General features: G+C 56.8%; 1 protein-coding gene across 1 annotated transcript in view; it reads left to right on the forward strand.

Moving 5' to 3' along the window:
* LOC131290590 (histone lysine acetyltransferase CREBBP-like) overlaps window positions 1–12,851 on the forward strand; it is a 22,104-nt gene extending 9,253 nt beyond the window's left edge. The window contains exons 7-21 of the mRNA XM_058319749.1: window positions 1–3,314; window positions 3,348–4,884; window positions 4,958–5,247; window positions 5,325–5,482; window positions 6,580–6,684; window positions 6,758–7,703; window positions 7,802–8,032; window positions 8,102–8,332; window positions 8,416–8,813; window positions 9,327–9,753; window positions 10,236–10,694; window positions 10,824–11,111; window positions 11,208–11,489; window positions 11,841–11,873; window positions 11,925–12,851. The exon at window positions 1–3,314 is cut by the window's left edge and continues 118 nt beyond it. Coding sequence (XP_058175732.1) covers window positions 1–3,314; window positions 3,348–4,884; window positions 4,958–5,247; window positions 5,325–5,482; window positions 6,580–6,684; window positions 6,758–7,703; window positions 7,802–8,032; window positions 8,102–8,332; window positions 8,416–8,813; window positions 9,327–9,753; window positions 10,236–10,694; window positions 10,824–11,111; window positions 11,208–11,489; window positions 11,841–11,873; window positions 11,925–12,818 — 9,593 coding nt within the window. The 3' untranslated portion in view covers window positions 12,819–12,851. The remainder of the gene's footprint in view (window positions 3,315–3,347; window positions 4,885–4,957; window positions 5,248–5,324; window positions 5,483–6,579; window positions 6,685–6,757; window positions 7,704–7,801; window positions 8,033–8,101; window positions 8,333–8,415; window positions 8,814–9,326; window positions 9,754–10,235; window positions 10,695–10,823; window positions 11,112–11,207; window positions 11,490–11,840; window positions 11,874–11,924) is intronic.
* The last annotated feature ends 970 nt before the right edge of the window (window positions 12,852–13,821 follow it).

Genomic DNA, 13,821 nt, shown 5'->3' on the forward strand with positions numbered 1-13,821 from the left:
CCGCCGGTGCGCCGGACGGCAAGGAGGAGGATGACAAGAAGCAGCCACCGGAAAAGCTCGACAAGAAAGACACCAAGGAGGGCGAGAACGAGCCGCACGAGGCTGGCGCGTCCGGCAGCTTGCAGGAGAAATCGGAGCAGGACGACAAAGCCGGCGAGCAGAGCAAGCAGCAGCAGCACGAGGCGAAGGATCCATCCCCGGCGGCGGCAGCAGCAGAGCACCATGACAAGCAGGAGAAGCAGGACGCGAGCCAGGAGGAGCACAAGCAAAAGCAAGACAAGTCTGAACAGCCGGAGGAGAAGAAGCAGGACGCGGCGGCGGCGGCGGTGGCGGCTGGTGAGGGGAAGAAATCTCCAGCCGATGGCGAGTCGCTGAATGGTGGCACGGAAAAGTCCAACTCCGAGTCGGCCGACCATGTCGATACGCCGGCGGGTGATAGTGGTAGCAGCCGGGAGAAGAAGGAGGGCGCCACCGAGTCGGAAGGTGGTTCCGATAGTGCCGGCGGAGCGAATAGCCAGCTTGCTGCGGAGTCCAAAACGGAACGCTCCTCGCAATCGCCCGGCGGCGGCGGCGGCACCCTGTCGACGGACGCAGACAAGCAGCTCGAGAAGGGCGATGGCGGCAAGGAGCAGCCGGCGAAGGAGCAGCCGACGGCCAGCGGCACCAGTAGTATTAGCAGTGGCCCGCAGGAGGTAAAGACTCCCAAGCCAGAGCAGATGGAGACGGCGACGGATGACGGGCAAACGTCGCAGGCGGACGATGGTACGAAGCCGGCATCGGTGAAATCCGACGAGCAGCAGAAGTCGGATCAGCCCCAGCAGTCGCCAGCTACACCGCGCGACGACCAGCAAACGCCGAGCGATGCGTCGAAAGTAGCGACGGCGGCGGCGGATGAGAAGAAGCATGACGAGCAAAACGCATCCACGGAGCCGAAACCTCCGGAGCAGCAGCAACAACAGCTGGACGCGGTGCAGGCGATGGAGGTCGATCCCGCCGAGCCGGGTACGGGCACGTCCGCTGAGCAGGCCAAGCAGCAGAGCACCTCCGTCGCCAGCGGTGGTGGTGGCGCGTCATCGGAACTGGACACCAAAACGCAGCAACCACCAAAGCCGCAGGACGCCACCCAGCTGTTCGATCAGGATCAAGAGATGCAGGACATTTCCTCGCTGTCTCTGCCCGCCCCGCCGCTGCAGGAGCAGCAGGAGCAAAAGGACAAGCAATCACCCTCACCCTCCTCGCAGCAGCAGCAGCCGAAGCAGCTCGATCTGCAGAAGCCACAAACGCCGATACCGTCGTTGGCGTCTCCTCAGCAGCAGCAGCAACAACAGCTGCAACAGCAGCAGCAAACCAAACTGAATCTGCAGCAGCAGCAGCAGCAGCAAAAGATGCAGCAACAGCAACTGCAACAGCAGCTGCAGCAGCCAATGCAACAGCAGCTACAGCTGCAGATGCAGAACAAGCAGCAACCGCAGCAGATGCTGCTACTCCACCAGCTGCAGCAACAGTCGTCGGGCGGGGACGGGCAACACCAGCAAAAGCAGGACACCGATTTGCAGCAGCATGACCTGTTGGCGTCGCAGCTGACACAGCAACCATCGCCATTGACCAACCAACAGCAGCTGAAAAATTTACTCCCGTCGTCGGTGATGGGCAATAACGGGCAGGAGCAACAGTCGACCCAGGACCACAGTGCTCCACAGCAGCAGCAGCAGGTGCTAATGCAGCAGAATGCGACGGGAGCTGCCAACACGGATAACGTCGTTGTGGGATCGAGGCCATTCAATCAGCAGCTCGTAAACGTGGCCAACAGCATGCAGCAACAATGTGCGTCTCCTTCGCCGGTGGTAGTAGTCAACCAGCAGCAGCAGCAACAACCAGGCCAGATGAACAACGTCCGCAGTATGCCGCTGTCGAACCAACAGCAGCAGCAGTGCAACACCGTGCGGCTCATGATGCCGCCCAATCAGCTAGTGCCTAATAGCAACATGCTGCAGCAGCAGCAGCAGCAGAACGCCAACGAGCTCATGTCCGCGACGTCGCAGAGCGTCAGCAGTACAAACCAGTCCGTCACGTTGAGCCAAGCGATGCAATCGCAGCATCAACAGCAGCAGCAGAACAACTCATCCATCATTCCAATGCAACCGGGAAGCGGGAACCAGCAGCAGCAGCAACAGCAGCTGCTGTTCGGTTCCGACGGGCAGATGTCGGGCAACGCGACCGCAACGGGAAGCTCGCTGCCGCCCAACAGCACGACCGGCCTGCAAACGATGACGTCCCAGTCGCTGGCCATCGTGATGAACACGACTGGCGGCGGGGCTGGCTCGAGCAACAACTTCACGCCCGGCGGTGGTGTCGCCACCTCGTCGGCCTCGAACAGTGGCAACAGTGGTGGTGCCCAGCAGCAGCAGACGACGATGATCGCCGTGCCGGTGCAGGGCACCAAGGATTGGCACCACTCGGTGACGCCCGATCTGCGCAACCACCTGGTGCACAAGCTCGTGCAGGCGATCTTCCCGTCGCCCGATCCGTCCACCATGTTCGACAAGCGCATGTACAATCTGGTCGCGTACGCGAAGAAGGTCGAGGGCGACATGTACGAGATGGCGAACTCGCGCTCCGAGTACTACCACCTGCTGGCGGAGAAGATCTACAAGATTCAGAAGGAGCTGGAGGAGAAGCGCCAGAAGCGCAAGGAGCAGCAGATGCAGCTGCAGCAGCAGCAACAGCAGCAACAGCAGCTTCAGCAGCAGCAGCAGCTGAATGCCGCCGGCGGTCCGGTGCGGCCACTCAACCACAATCACGCCCTCCTCGGTGGCGTGGTGGGAGCGAACGCGATCGGTGGCGGTGCGGGTAACGGCGGTGCGGGCGCTATGCAGATGCAGGCCCGGCTCGGCAATATGCTCAGCCAGGGCGGACAGCCCGGCATGGTTGGCGTTAATCCGCTCCAGCCCGTCAACAGCCGCATGGTGAACGCGCAGCAGCAGCAGCAGAACCAGCAGATGTTCGTCTCCCAGCCGGGACCGAGCCCGAACAGCAACCTGGTGCACGGGGCCGGCAACAACACGGTGCTCCCGGGCGGACTGTCGCCGTTCGGCCAGCAGCAAACGGGCCCGCAGAACCAGCTCAACAACCACGCGCAGCAGCAGGGCAATAGCATGGTCGTCAGCGGGCCACAACCATCGCCGCAGATGAACCAGGCTTTCCTGAACGGTCCCGGCTCGATGATGGCCGACAGCTCCTCGTCGCAGCTGCAGCAGTTCAACGACATCGTGCGAGCCAAGTGCGCCAACCTTGCCGGTGGCGGTGGGGTCGGTGTCGGTGGTGGCAACCAGCAACAGCAGCAGCAGCCACAACAGCAGCAGCTTGGTCAGCTATCGGGTGTGCTCGGTGTGCCGTGCCAACCGATGGCGTCCTCGATCTCTCCCGCATTTAGCAGTGGTGGTGGTGGTGGTGGGGTGAACAACTCCGGTGGCGGTATCGTGACCATGTCGGGCGTCGGCCATCCGAACGCTAACGCACCGGGTGCGGGTGGCAACAGCATGTACGTCAACACGATGATGCTCGGCGGCAACAACCCGCAGAACCAGCAGCGTGTCGGCACCATGGGCATGATGTCGTCGGGCAATCTGCCGGGGACCGGTGGTGGCCTCGTCTCGACCGACATGATGGGCGGAAACGCCTACGGTGGCTCGCTAGGTGGTACGACGAACAACGCCACGTCTGCCACCGGCGGCCTTGTCACGTCCAACGGAGCAACCCCACTGTCGCTCCCCTCGCCCGTCATCGGTGTGTCGTCGTCGGGCAACAGTGGCATCGTCCCGCAGCATCTGCTAACGTCCTCGTCCATGGCCGCCAGCTCGTCCGACTCGTCGACGGTGGTGTCGCCGATGGTGGTAGGCGGTAGTGACTCCTCGCTCGGCTCAACGTCGGCCGCTGGTTCGCTGCTTGTCGGCTCGACCGGCGGCGGTATGATGGCGGCGAGCGGAGGTGGTCTGGGACAGCATCCTGCCGCTGGCAACAACGCCCTCTCGTTGAACGGTTCGACCTCAACCTCTACCACGCCGGCCACGGCCGGCCCGATCTCTTCCATCACGAGCGCCTCCGGTCTGGCGGGGGCAGCAGCGGCAGCCGTCTCGTCCCTCTCAGCGCCAATCAACAACCTCACCTCATCGACGGTGCTTCCGACGTTGTCGTCCACCGGTAGCGGCAGCAACAGTCAGGGTAGCAATAGCAGCAGCAGCAGCAGTAGCAGCAGCAGCAGTAGTAGTAGTAGCAGCAGCAGCAGCAGTAGCAGCACCAGTAGCCTCAGCAGTAGCACCAACAGCAACGGGGGTGGTGGTTCCGGTGGCATGGTGGTAACGGCATCCGCCGCCAGCAGCCGCATGGCCTCGTCTTCCTCGTTCAGCTCACAGATGGCGGCGCTCGAGGCGGCGATGGCGCGCGACAAGGAGGACTCGCCGGAACCGGGCTCCAATGCCAAGGATGTTCAGGGCGGTGGCGGAGGCGGCGGCAGCAAGAACAACAAGGGCAAGTTCGAGCTGAAGCGCGACGAGGACATCAAGTCCGAGCCGGACAGCAACCACATGGACACGTCGTCGTGCGGTGCCGGCAGCGAGCCGCCGGGCGGCAAGAACGTCAGCAACGACGGCATGAGCATCCTCAAGCAGGAGTGCAAGTCGGAGCTGATGGACAGCTCGGACAGTGGCGGCAGCAACGGCGGCGGCGGCGGCAAGAACAAGCTCGACGTGGTCAAGTTCAAGGAGGAACCGATGTCCCCGTCCGTCACGCCGCTCGCCAGCGTCGTCGTCAAGACGGAGATCAAGTCCGGCATCTATCCCGAGCCAACCATCCAGACGAACGCGAGCGACAACAAGAAGAAATGCTGTAAGTGTGGCTTTTAACAACAGACTTTTGCAGGCAGTTTCTAATGTTTCATTTCCTTCATCCCTCCGTATAGCGTTCAAGCCGGAGGAACTGCGTGAGGCGCTGCTGCCGACGCTGGAGAAGCTGGTCGCGCAGGAACCGGAATCCATCCCGTTCCGCATGCCGGTCGATCCGAACTCGCTCGGCATTCCCGACTACTTCGACATCGTGCGGCAGCCGATGGATCTCAGCACGATCCGCAAGAAGCTCGAGAGCGGCCAGTACCAGGATCCGCGCGAGTACGTTGACGACGTTTGGCTGATGTTCGACAACGCGTGGCTGTACAATCGGAAAACGTCCCGCGTCTACCGATACTGCACCAAGGTACCGCTTCTTAGCTGACCACACCACTTCCACCCTTGGTTGCACTAACTCTCTCCCACTCTATGTGTGTGTTACAGCTCTCGGAAGTGTTCGAGCAGGAGATCGATCCCGTCATGCAATCGCTTGGCTACTGCTGCGGCCGGAAGTACACGTTCAACCCGCAGGTGCTGTGCTGCTACGGCAAGCAGCTGTGTACCATCCCGCGGGACGCCAAGTACTACAGCTACCAGAACCGGTAAGTGTTGTGATGTTGTTTGTGTACACACACACACACACACACCGTCCTGTGTTTGATCTCTTTGCCTCGCTGTTGTGTGCGGACGAAGCATGGAATGGAGGAGCTGGAGCCAGCAATCTTAGCTAAATTTACCACTAATTTGCCACAAACCACAAACAATCTGTGAAAGGATTGAACTGAGAACAGCCCCAACTATTGATCTCTTCAATCCGTAGGGGAAAAATCGATTGAAAATTTTCAAACAATGTACCATAAAAGGAACTCTCCAACTCTTGCGTTTATTATATTAACGCATGAATGTTTTTTTTAATGATCAACACTGTTTTGGAATGTGTCTTGTTTGACTTTGACAACAAGAAACAAATGTTAGGCCAGTATCGTTACGTCTTTCTACTCTTTAGCAGTTCAATGGACAGATAATACTTTGATTTAGCGCATCGTCGCACTTAAGCAAATCATATACAGCATTAAGCAAAGACTTTCCGACATGAAGTGAACAACTAATTTATTTAACACTAGAATACATTGCTTTGGAAACTTGTCCGAAATCTTTTTGGGGGTAATTTTGATCCCTATTTTGAAAACGCTCTAACTTCACTATTTTTGAAGATTTTGCAACTCCGTAAACTGTTACGTTTAAGTATATTTATTGACTGTCTTGGAATCAGCTCCTCCGTAATCCTGCTTCCGGTGAGAAAACATAAAAACACACACACACACATACGGTGTCTTCGCTTCCGTGCGCGTCACCCCTTGTCAGGAGGAGTCCATGTTTTTAATTTTGTGTATCACATTCTGTATTTTCATATCGCCTTCATCAACACCACCCGCAAATTAAACTACCACCACCAACACAAATCCGCAATCCATTTTTGCTTGCAAAAAAACCAAAAAAAATCTGGATGCGCACACACGATCGCTCTTCACGCATTCGCCAACATTACACGCTGTGTTGTGTGCGCGCAATATATTCACCACATGGCTACACACACATACACGCACAACACATATACACGCACATACACAAACATGCTCGTTCGCTAACTTGCTCGTCCCACTGACCGTGTGTACCGTTCGGCAAACGAACTAAACAGCTCTTTTGGGCCATTGTCTACCAGATACACGTACTGCCAGAAGTGCTTCAACGAAATCCCGGGCGACACGGTGACGCTCGGCGACGACCCGATGCAGTCGCAGACGTAAGTAGTGAATCGAAGTAAGTGTTTTGTAAATCCGTGGCTATATCGGTTTTGGTTTCGCGTTTCTCCACAGGCAAATCAAGAAGGATCAGTTCAAGGAGATGAAGAACGACCACTTGGAGCTGGAGCCGTTCGTCGACTGTCTCGACTGTGGGCGCAAGCAGCACCAGATCTGCGTGCTGTACCTCGAGACGATCTGGCCGGGCGGCTTCGTGTGCGACGCGTGCATGAAGAAGAAGGGCCAGAAGCGCAAGGACAACAAGTTCAACGCGAAGCGGCTGCCGACGTCCAAGCTGGGCACGTACATCGAGACGCGGGTCAACAACTTCCTGAAGAAGAAGGAGGCGGGCGCCGGCGAGGTGCACATCCGCGTCGTGTCCAGCTCGGACAAGATGGTGGAGGTGAAGCCGGGCATGCGCAACCGGTTCGTCGAGAACGGCGAGATGCTGCCGGAGTTTCCGTACCGCGCGAAGGCCCTGTTCGCCTTCGAGGAGGTGGACGGCATCGACGTCTGCTTCTTCGGCATGCACGTGCAGGAGTACGGGTCGGAGTGTGCGGCACCGAACACGCGCCGCGTCTACATCGCCTACCTCGACTCGGTGCATTTTTTCCGCCCGCGCCAGTACCGGACGGCCGTGTACCACGAGATACTGCTCGGGTACATGGACTACGCCAAGCAGCTCGGCTACACGATGGCCCATATCTGGGCGTGTCCACCGTCGGAGGGTGACGACTACATCTTCCACTGCCATCCGCCCGAGCAGCGCATTCCGAAGCCGAAGCGGCTGCAGGAGTGGTACAAGAAGATGCTGGACAAGGGCATGGTCGAGCGCACGATACAGGACTACAAGGACATCCTCAAGCAGGCGATGGAGGACAAGCTGCAGTCGGCGTCCGAGCTGCCGTACTTCGAGGGCGACTTCTGGCCGAACGTGCTGGAGGAAAGCATCAAGGAGCTCGACCAGGAGGAGGAGGAAAAGCGCAAGCAGGCGGAGCGGGAGGAGGCAGCGGCTAATGCGGTAAGGTTTTTTACAATCTCAATCCTAGTTCTGTCCAGAGCGCCTTTCGTTTCGATTGTATCAATCTGATCACCGTTGTTTTCCCCTCCTCGTCGCAGATCATGTCGATGAACGAAGACAGCGACACGTCGGCGGACGGCAAGAAGAAGGGCCAGAAGAAGGCGAAAAAGTCGAACAAATCGAAGGCGGCCCAGCGGAAGAGCAATAAGAAAACGAACGAGCAGATCGGGAACGATCTGAGCGCCAAGATTTTCGCCACCATGGAAAAGCACAAGGAGGTGTTCTTCGTCATCCGATTGCATTCGGCGCAGTCCGCTGCCAGCTTGGCGGTAGGTTCTTTTCAGGGTTTAAGGTTAAGGGAGCGGTTTAATATTTCGTTTCGTTTTTTCTTTATCCAGCCCATCCAAGACCCCGATCCACTGATCAACTGCGATTTGATGGATGGCCGCGACGCGTTCCTGACGCTCGCCCGTGACAAGCATTTCGAGTTCTCGTCGCTCCGTCGGGCGCAGTTCAGTACGCTCTGCATGCTGTACGAGCTGCACAACCAGGGCCAGGACAAGTTCGTCTACACGTGCAACAACTGCAAGAACCACGTGGAGACGCGATTCCACTGCACCGTTTGCGACGTAAGTAGTCCGGCATTCGCATCGTAACATATATGCGCTAGAGCTCGGTAGATAAATTTCTCACACTTTCGTTCGTCTCGCAGGACTTCGATCTCTGCATCACGTGCAAGGAGAAGGTGGGCCACCCGCACAAGATGGACAAGCTCGGCTTCGACCTGGACGACGGCTCGTCGCCGTCGGACGTGAAGCAGACGAACCCGCAGGAGGCCCGCAAGCAGTCGATCCAGCGCTGCATCCAGTCGCTGGTGCACGCGTGCCAGTGTCGGGACGCCAACTGCCGCCTACCGTCCTGCCAGAAGATGAAGCGCGTCGTCCAGCACACCAAGCACTGCAAGCGGAAAACGCACGGTGGCTGCCCGATCTGCAAGCAGCTCATCGCGCTCTGCTGCTACCATGCGAAGCACTGCCAGGAGGCGAAGTGTCTCGTGCCTTTCTGTCCCAACATCAAGCACAAGCTCAAGCAGCAGCAGCTGCAGCAGAGGTAAGTCACCAACACCAGGCAGTTGTTGTTCTATACTTTAACATGAGCTTTAGGAATTTGTTTTGTTTGGTTTAGAGTTTCTTTTTTGCACAACACAGCTGTTTGTTTTCGCTTTGATTTTTTTTTTGTTTAGTTATGGAAGATTGTTTCACATATGATATCAAGATGTTCGCCATCTATCCAGTGTCAATCGTAGGTTCTCGATATTTTCCTTCCATCGGAACATCAGTGTTGTTGTCCATTTGCAGCTAGAGTGTTTGGGATTTTATTTCATTTTGTGAAGCGTGTAAAAAGAAATATTGCTTCCGATTTCTCTCCATTTATATTAAGTTTCCATTTCTTGGTAGTATTTGGAATAGATCTTTACGAGGTTGTACGAGTTGAGGGTTAAACAATCCGGAATAGTGAATTTTGTAAAATTTAAGTCTAAACGTTGTTGTTCCTTGAAATTTCTCTTCATCTAATCGTTACCGTTTTTTGTGCTCTCTCTCTCTCTCTCTCTCGTTTTCGCAGACTACAACAGCAGCAGCTTCTGCGTCGCCGTATGGCCGTGATGAACACGACGCGCATGGGCGCACCGCCGCCACAGATTCCGCAGAACAGCAATGGAGGTGGTGCCGGAGGTTTGGCCTCGCCCGGCAGCGTATGCTCGCCGAACGTGATCGGTGCATGCGCCGTGCCGCCCGTAGCCGGCGGTGTGGTTAACAATGCCACGCCGATGGCCATCGGAGGGGGCGTGCCGGGCAACGTAGGCGGTGTGGTGACGGGCATGGCGTGCGGAGCGCTCGGCAATCCGGCCGCCGGTGCGATGAGCCCGTCGGCGACACCGAACGCGGTCCAGATGGTGGGTGGCATGGTCGGCAGTCCGCATCACGCCGGCATGGGCATGAAGTCGGGCGCCCAAACGCCACCCGCGAACGTGTTGCAGGCCGTGAAGCAGGTAGGTACAAGCTGCTTGCGTGAGAGTAGAGCAACGACAGCTAAAGAGGCATCCTAGGTTACCCATCGTTTATTTTGCTCCATTTTCTAATGGCGTAAGTTTGACTCACAGTCGACTCTTTGCTTAAAAAATCAATTAGATCCGTTTTGGAATAGAGTGTTAAAAGTTTACATTGAAAACATTTAACGTGTAACTAACGTGCAAGATCCAAGAACAAGACATTTTATTTGACTATGAAATGTGTATTATTTAATACTTTATTCGGAGACTAGAGACTAAATTCTGAAATAATTTTCATTATGGTCCGTATGCGAGTCTTTCACTGTTCCAGATTCGACTGTATGAAATGCAGCTTAAGAACTAACATGTTTGTCATCAGCCTTCTCTTGCTCGAGACTCTTATTATTCACATACAGCTGATCGAAATCGAAATGAATAAATAAATGAATGCTATTGAAACCGGTAAATCTTCACTCTCGCAGGTGCAGGAAGAGGCAGCGCGGCAGCAGGCACCACACGTGGTGGGCTACGGTAAGGTGGTGACGCCGGTCAATCAGATGCCACCGCCGGTGATGCAGCGAGGGATGCCGGGTGTGCACATGAACACCGCCGTCGGCGTGAACGTGTCGGGCGTGGGTGTGCTGCCGAACCAGCAGCAGCCGGGCGGCAGTGGCGGTGGCGCGGTTGGCGTGCTGCCGATGGGTGGCGCCGGTGGTCCCACCGGCCTCGGCCAGAACGTCATGCAGATGGACCAGTGGGCGAACCCGCGCTACCCGAACGGTGGTGGCCAGCAGAACACGGGCATGCGTCCGACGCTGGCCGGCCTAATGCAGCAGCAGCAGCAGCAGCAGCAACAACAGCAGCAGCAACAACAGCAGCAGCAGCAACAGCAGCAACAGCAGCAACAGCAGACGCAGCAGCCACAAAACCCGTTGCAGGCGGTATGTCGAGCGGAACACGCTTCGCCGTATACGTTCCATTCTAACGCATCAATCAAATTTTCTCACGGTGATCCTACTCCTCCTCCTCTTGCACCCCGTTACCACCTGGCCGCGTACTCGAAACAGCAGGGCATCATGGGCGGTGCGCAGATGATGGGCGCCATCCGGCAGGGGCTTGGAGCGGTCGGCGGCATGCAGGGTGGCATGATTGGCAACGCGCAGCAGCAGGCCAGCGGCCAGAACTCGGTCGGCGGCGGCCCGATGCAGATGAACTCCAATCAGCCGAAGCAGGCGATTGCGCAGCTGATGGCAACGCTGAAGAATCCGGCCGCCGGGCCCGAGCAGCAACAGCAGCTCCTGTCGATCCTCAAGGCCAACCCGCAGCTGATGGCCGCATTTATCAAGCAGCGCCAACAGGTACGTATCGTATATGCTGCAGTAGCTCCACCTCGATCGTACCTGCTTTTCCTAACCTAACCTTCGTTCTATTTCATCCGCCCGCGATCCTAGCAGGCCCAGAACCAGCAGAACCAGAACCAAGTCGGAGGCATGTCGCAGCAGCAGCAGCAGCAGCAACAACAGCAGCAACAACAACAACAGCAGCAGCAACAACAGCAGCAGCAACAACAGCAACAGCACAACGTGATGCATCCCGGTGCATCGCAGGTGCAGCAAGTGCAGTCTGGTCAGCCGGTGATGGTGTACAACCCGACGGCCGGTGGTCAGATGCCCGCGAATCGTTTGCAGGGCGTCGGGGGACTTAACTCTAGTCAGCCAGGCTCGGTGCAGCTGCCGGTGAGTCTCCTTTCCTTTTGTCCACCTCTGGCTACTATTAGATCCATCGGGACACCCATTAAGTACGTGACGCTCTTCGAGGAGGGGGTTCTGTAAAGCGTTACGGTTCGTTACATAGAGGACACCAAATTTATTTGAATGTCAACACCCAAACATGAGAAATCATTGTCACGCTACCCGGTATGGAAGACTTTTTCAATTAAAGCAAAATTATGTTACACGTTACGTACTTAGTGGACGTCCCCCATGGTAAGAGGATGTGCGGGGATAAATAGATCTGTTGTGCAAACAGGTTCGGAAGTTTTACGGAAGGTGGTTTTAATGGTTTTCGATTAATTCCCCTTTATCCAGATTCCCCAGCACATGTGGTACAAACAGCAGCAGGCGCAACAGCAGCAGCAGCAGCAGCAACAGCAACAGCAGCAGCAACAACAGCAGCAGCAGGTGCAACAGCAGCAGCAGCAGCTGATGCTGCAGCGACAGCTCGCCATGACCGGCGGTAACATCCAGCCGGCACCACCGTACAACCAGCGGCCTCGGCCCCAGCAGCAGATGGTGGGCGGGTACGGCCAGGGCGGCATGTTTCCCGATCAGCAGCAGCAACAGCAGCAACAGCAGCAACAGCAGCAGCAGCAGTACATGCAGCAGACGATGAAACCGAACCCGCAGGCGCAGGGCGTCGGTGTCGGTGTTGGCGTCGGCGTCGGTGTCGGCGTCGGTGTTGGTGTGCTCTCCCAGCAGCTGCAGCAGCAGGGCGGCAACCAGGGCATTATGGGGCCGCCGAACCCGCAGCACGCCGCCGCCATGCAGCAGCAGCTGATGCAATCGGTGCGGTCGCCCCCGCCAATCCGCAGCCCGCAACCGCAACCGTCACCGCGGGCCGTCCCGTCGCCCCGTGCCCAGCCGTCCGTATCACCGCGTGCCCAACCGTCGCCACATCACATTCCCTCGCACTCGCCGGTGCCGGTGCAGCCGGGCGACGTCGTGGTGCACAACCACATGCACCCGCACCAGGGCACGGTCGGCATGGTGGGTGGTGTCGGGGGCGTCGCTAACATGGGTGGCGCGGTTGGCGGCGTCGTCGGGGGCGTCGTCGGCATGGGCGTCGGTGGGCCCGTGAACGCCATGTCCGTTGGCGGCGGCATGGGTGGCGTCGTTGGTGTCGGCGGGCTCGGGGGCGTCGTTGGTGGAGTGGCCGGCGGCGTCGTCGTGCAGCAGGATCCGACCCAGGGCGTGGGCATCATCGGTGGGCCGGGTGTGGTCGGTAATGCCAACGCGAACGAAACACCCCTGCAAGACCAGCTGACCAAGTTCGTCGAGCAGTTGTAGTAGTACTCCAGCAACGGCCACGTAGACTGCAGTTCCTCCTTTTGATACTACTCCTAATCATCGCCGCGGGCAGCCCCGGGACGACGAACCATGCGCCACATTCCTGCGTTTCGAGATGAGTGCAAAACCATCACCACCATCAACATCATACCTCTCTCCAATTCACTGTCAACTGAAATACAAATAAACGGAGAGAGAGAGAGGGAAAGAGCAAGAGCAGGAACGAAAGAGAAAGCGAGAGAGGAAAGGGTCATAAGAGGAGTGAAGGAATTTCATGCGATCTCTCCTTTCAACCTCGCTACACCAATAACGTGTGCAATAACGTAGGGACGCAATGTCCCTACCCAAACAGCCCCATACCACCCCACCCTAGGCCGCTCTTTCTCCCTCTCACTCCCGGTGTAGCGCGCGGCCACTATTCATTAATCAGTCGCCGTACTACTAGAAAGAGTAATTGTAAATAGTGTTGGTCCTAAAGTAGCTAGAGTTGTATTAGGTTCGCTTTTTGTTTTTTAATTCTCGCCCTACGAACTCCTCCAAGAGTGGGGACCAGAAAGGGAGGCGGAAGAAAACGATTATGCCGGCGTGTGAGATGGCGCGCGAATTTCGACACACACACACACATACACACTCTACCGTACTGCGATACTAATTCTTTAAGCACTTCACGTGTGTGTCTCCGTCGTCCGAAGCGCAGCCAGAACCCGTATGCTCCTAACATTTGTATAGGCAACAAAGGATGAGATGCAATAACTCACCGAACTTTTGTAAAATTTATGTCATAATCTGTGTTTATTTTCAACCTTTGACTGTAAACAGTTCAATCGTTTACTCTGTGTTTTGCTAAATTAATCACCTATCCAAGCACCGTTTATTTGGATTATTTTTTTTTGCCCCAAAACAAAACACATACAAACACATTAGGCGTGCGTGCTTCGCTTAAAGGAGTAACACAAGGTCGAGCATACAGACGCGCGTGCGTGCGCGCACACACTCATTCATA

Source organism: Anopheles ziemanni, chromosome X, assembly GCF_943734765.1.
Source record: "Anopheles ziemanni chromosome X, idAnoZiCoDA_A2_x.2, whole genome shotgun sequence".
Classification (NCBI taxonomy): domain Eukaryota; kingdom Metazoa; phylum Arthropoda; class Insecta; order Diptera; family Culicidae; genus Anopheles; species Anopheles ziemanni.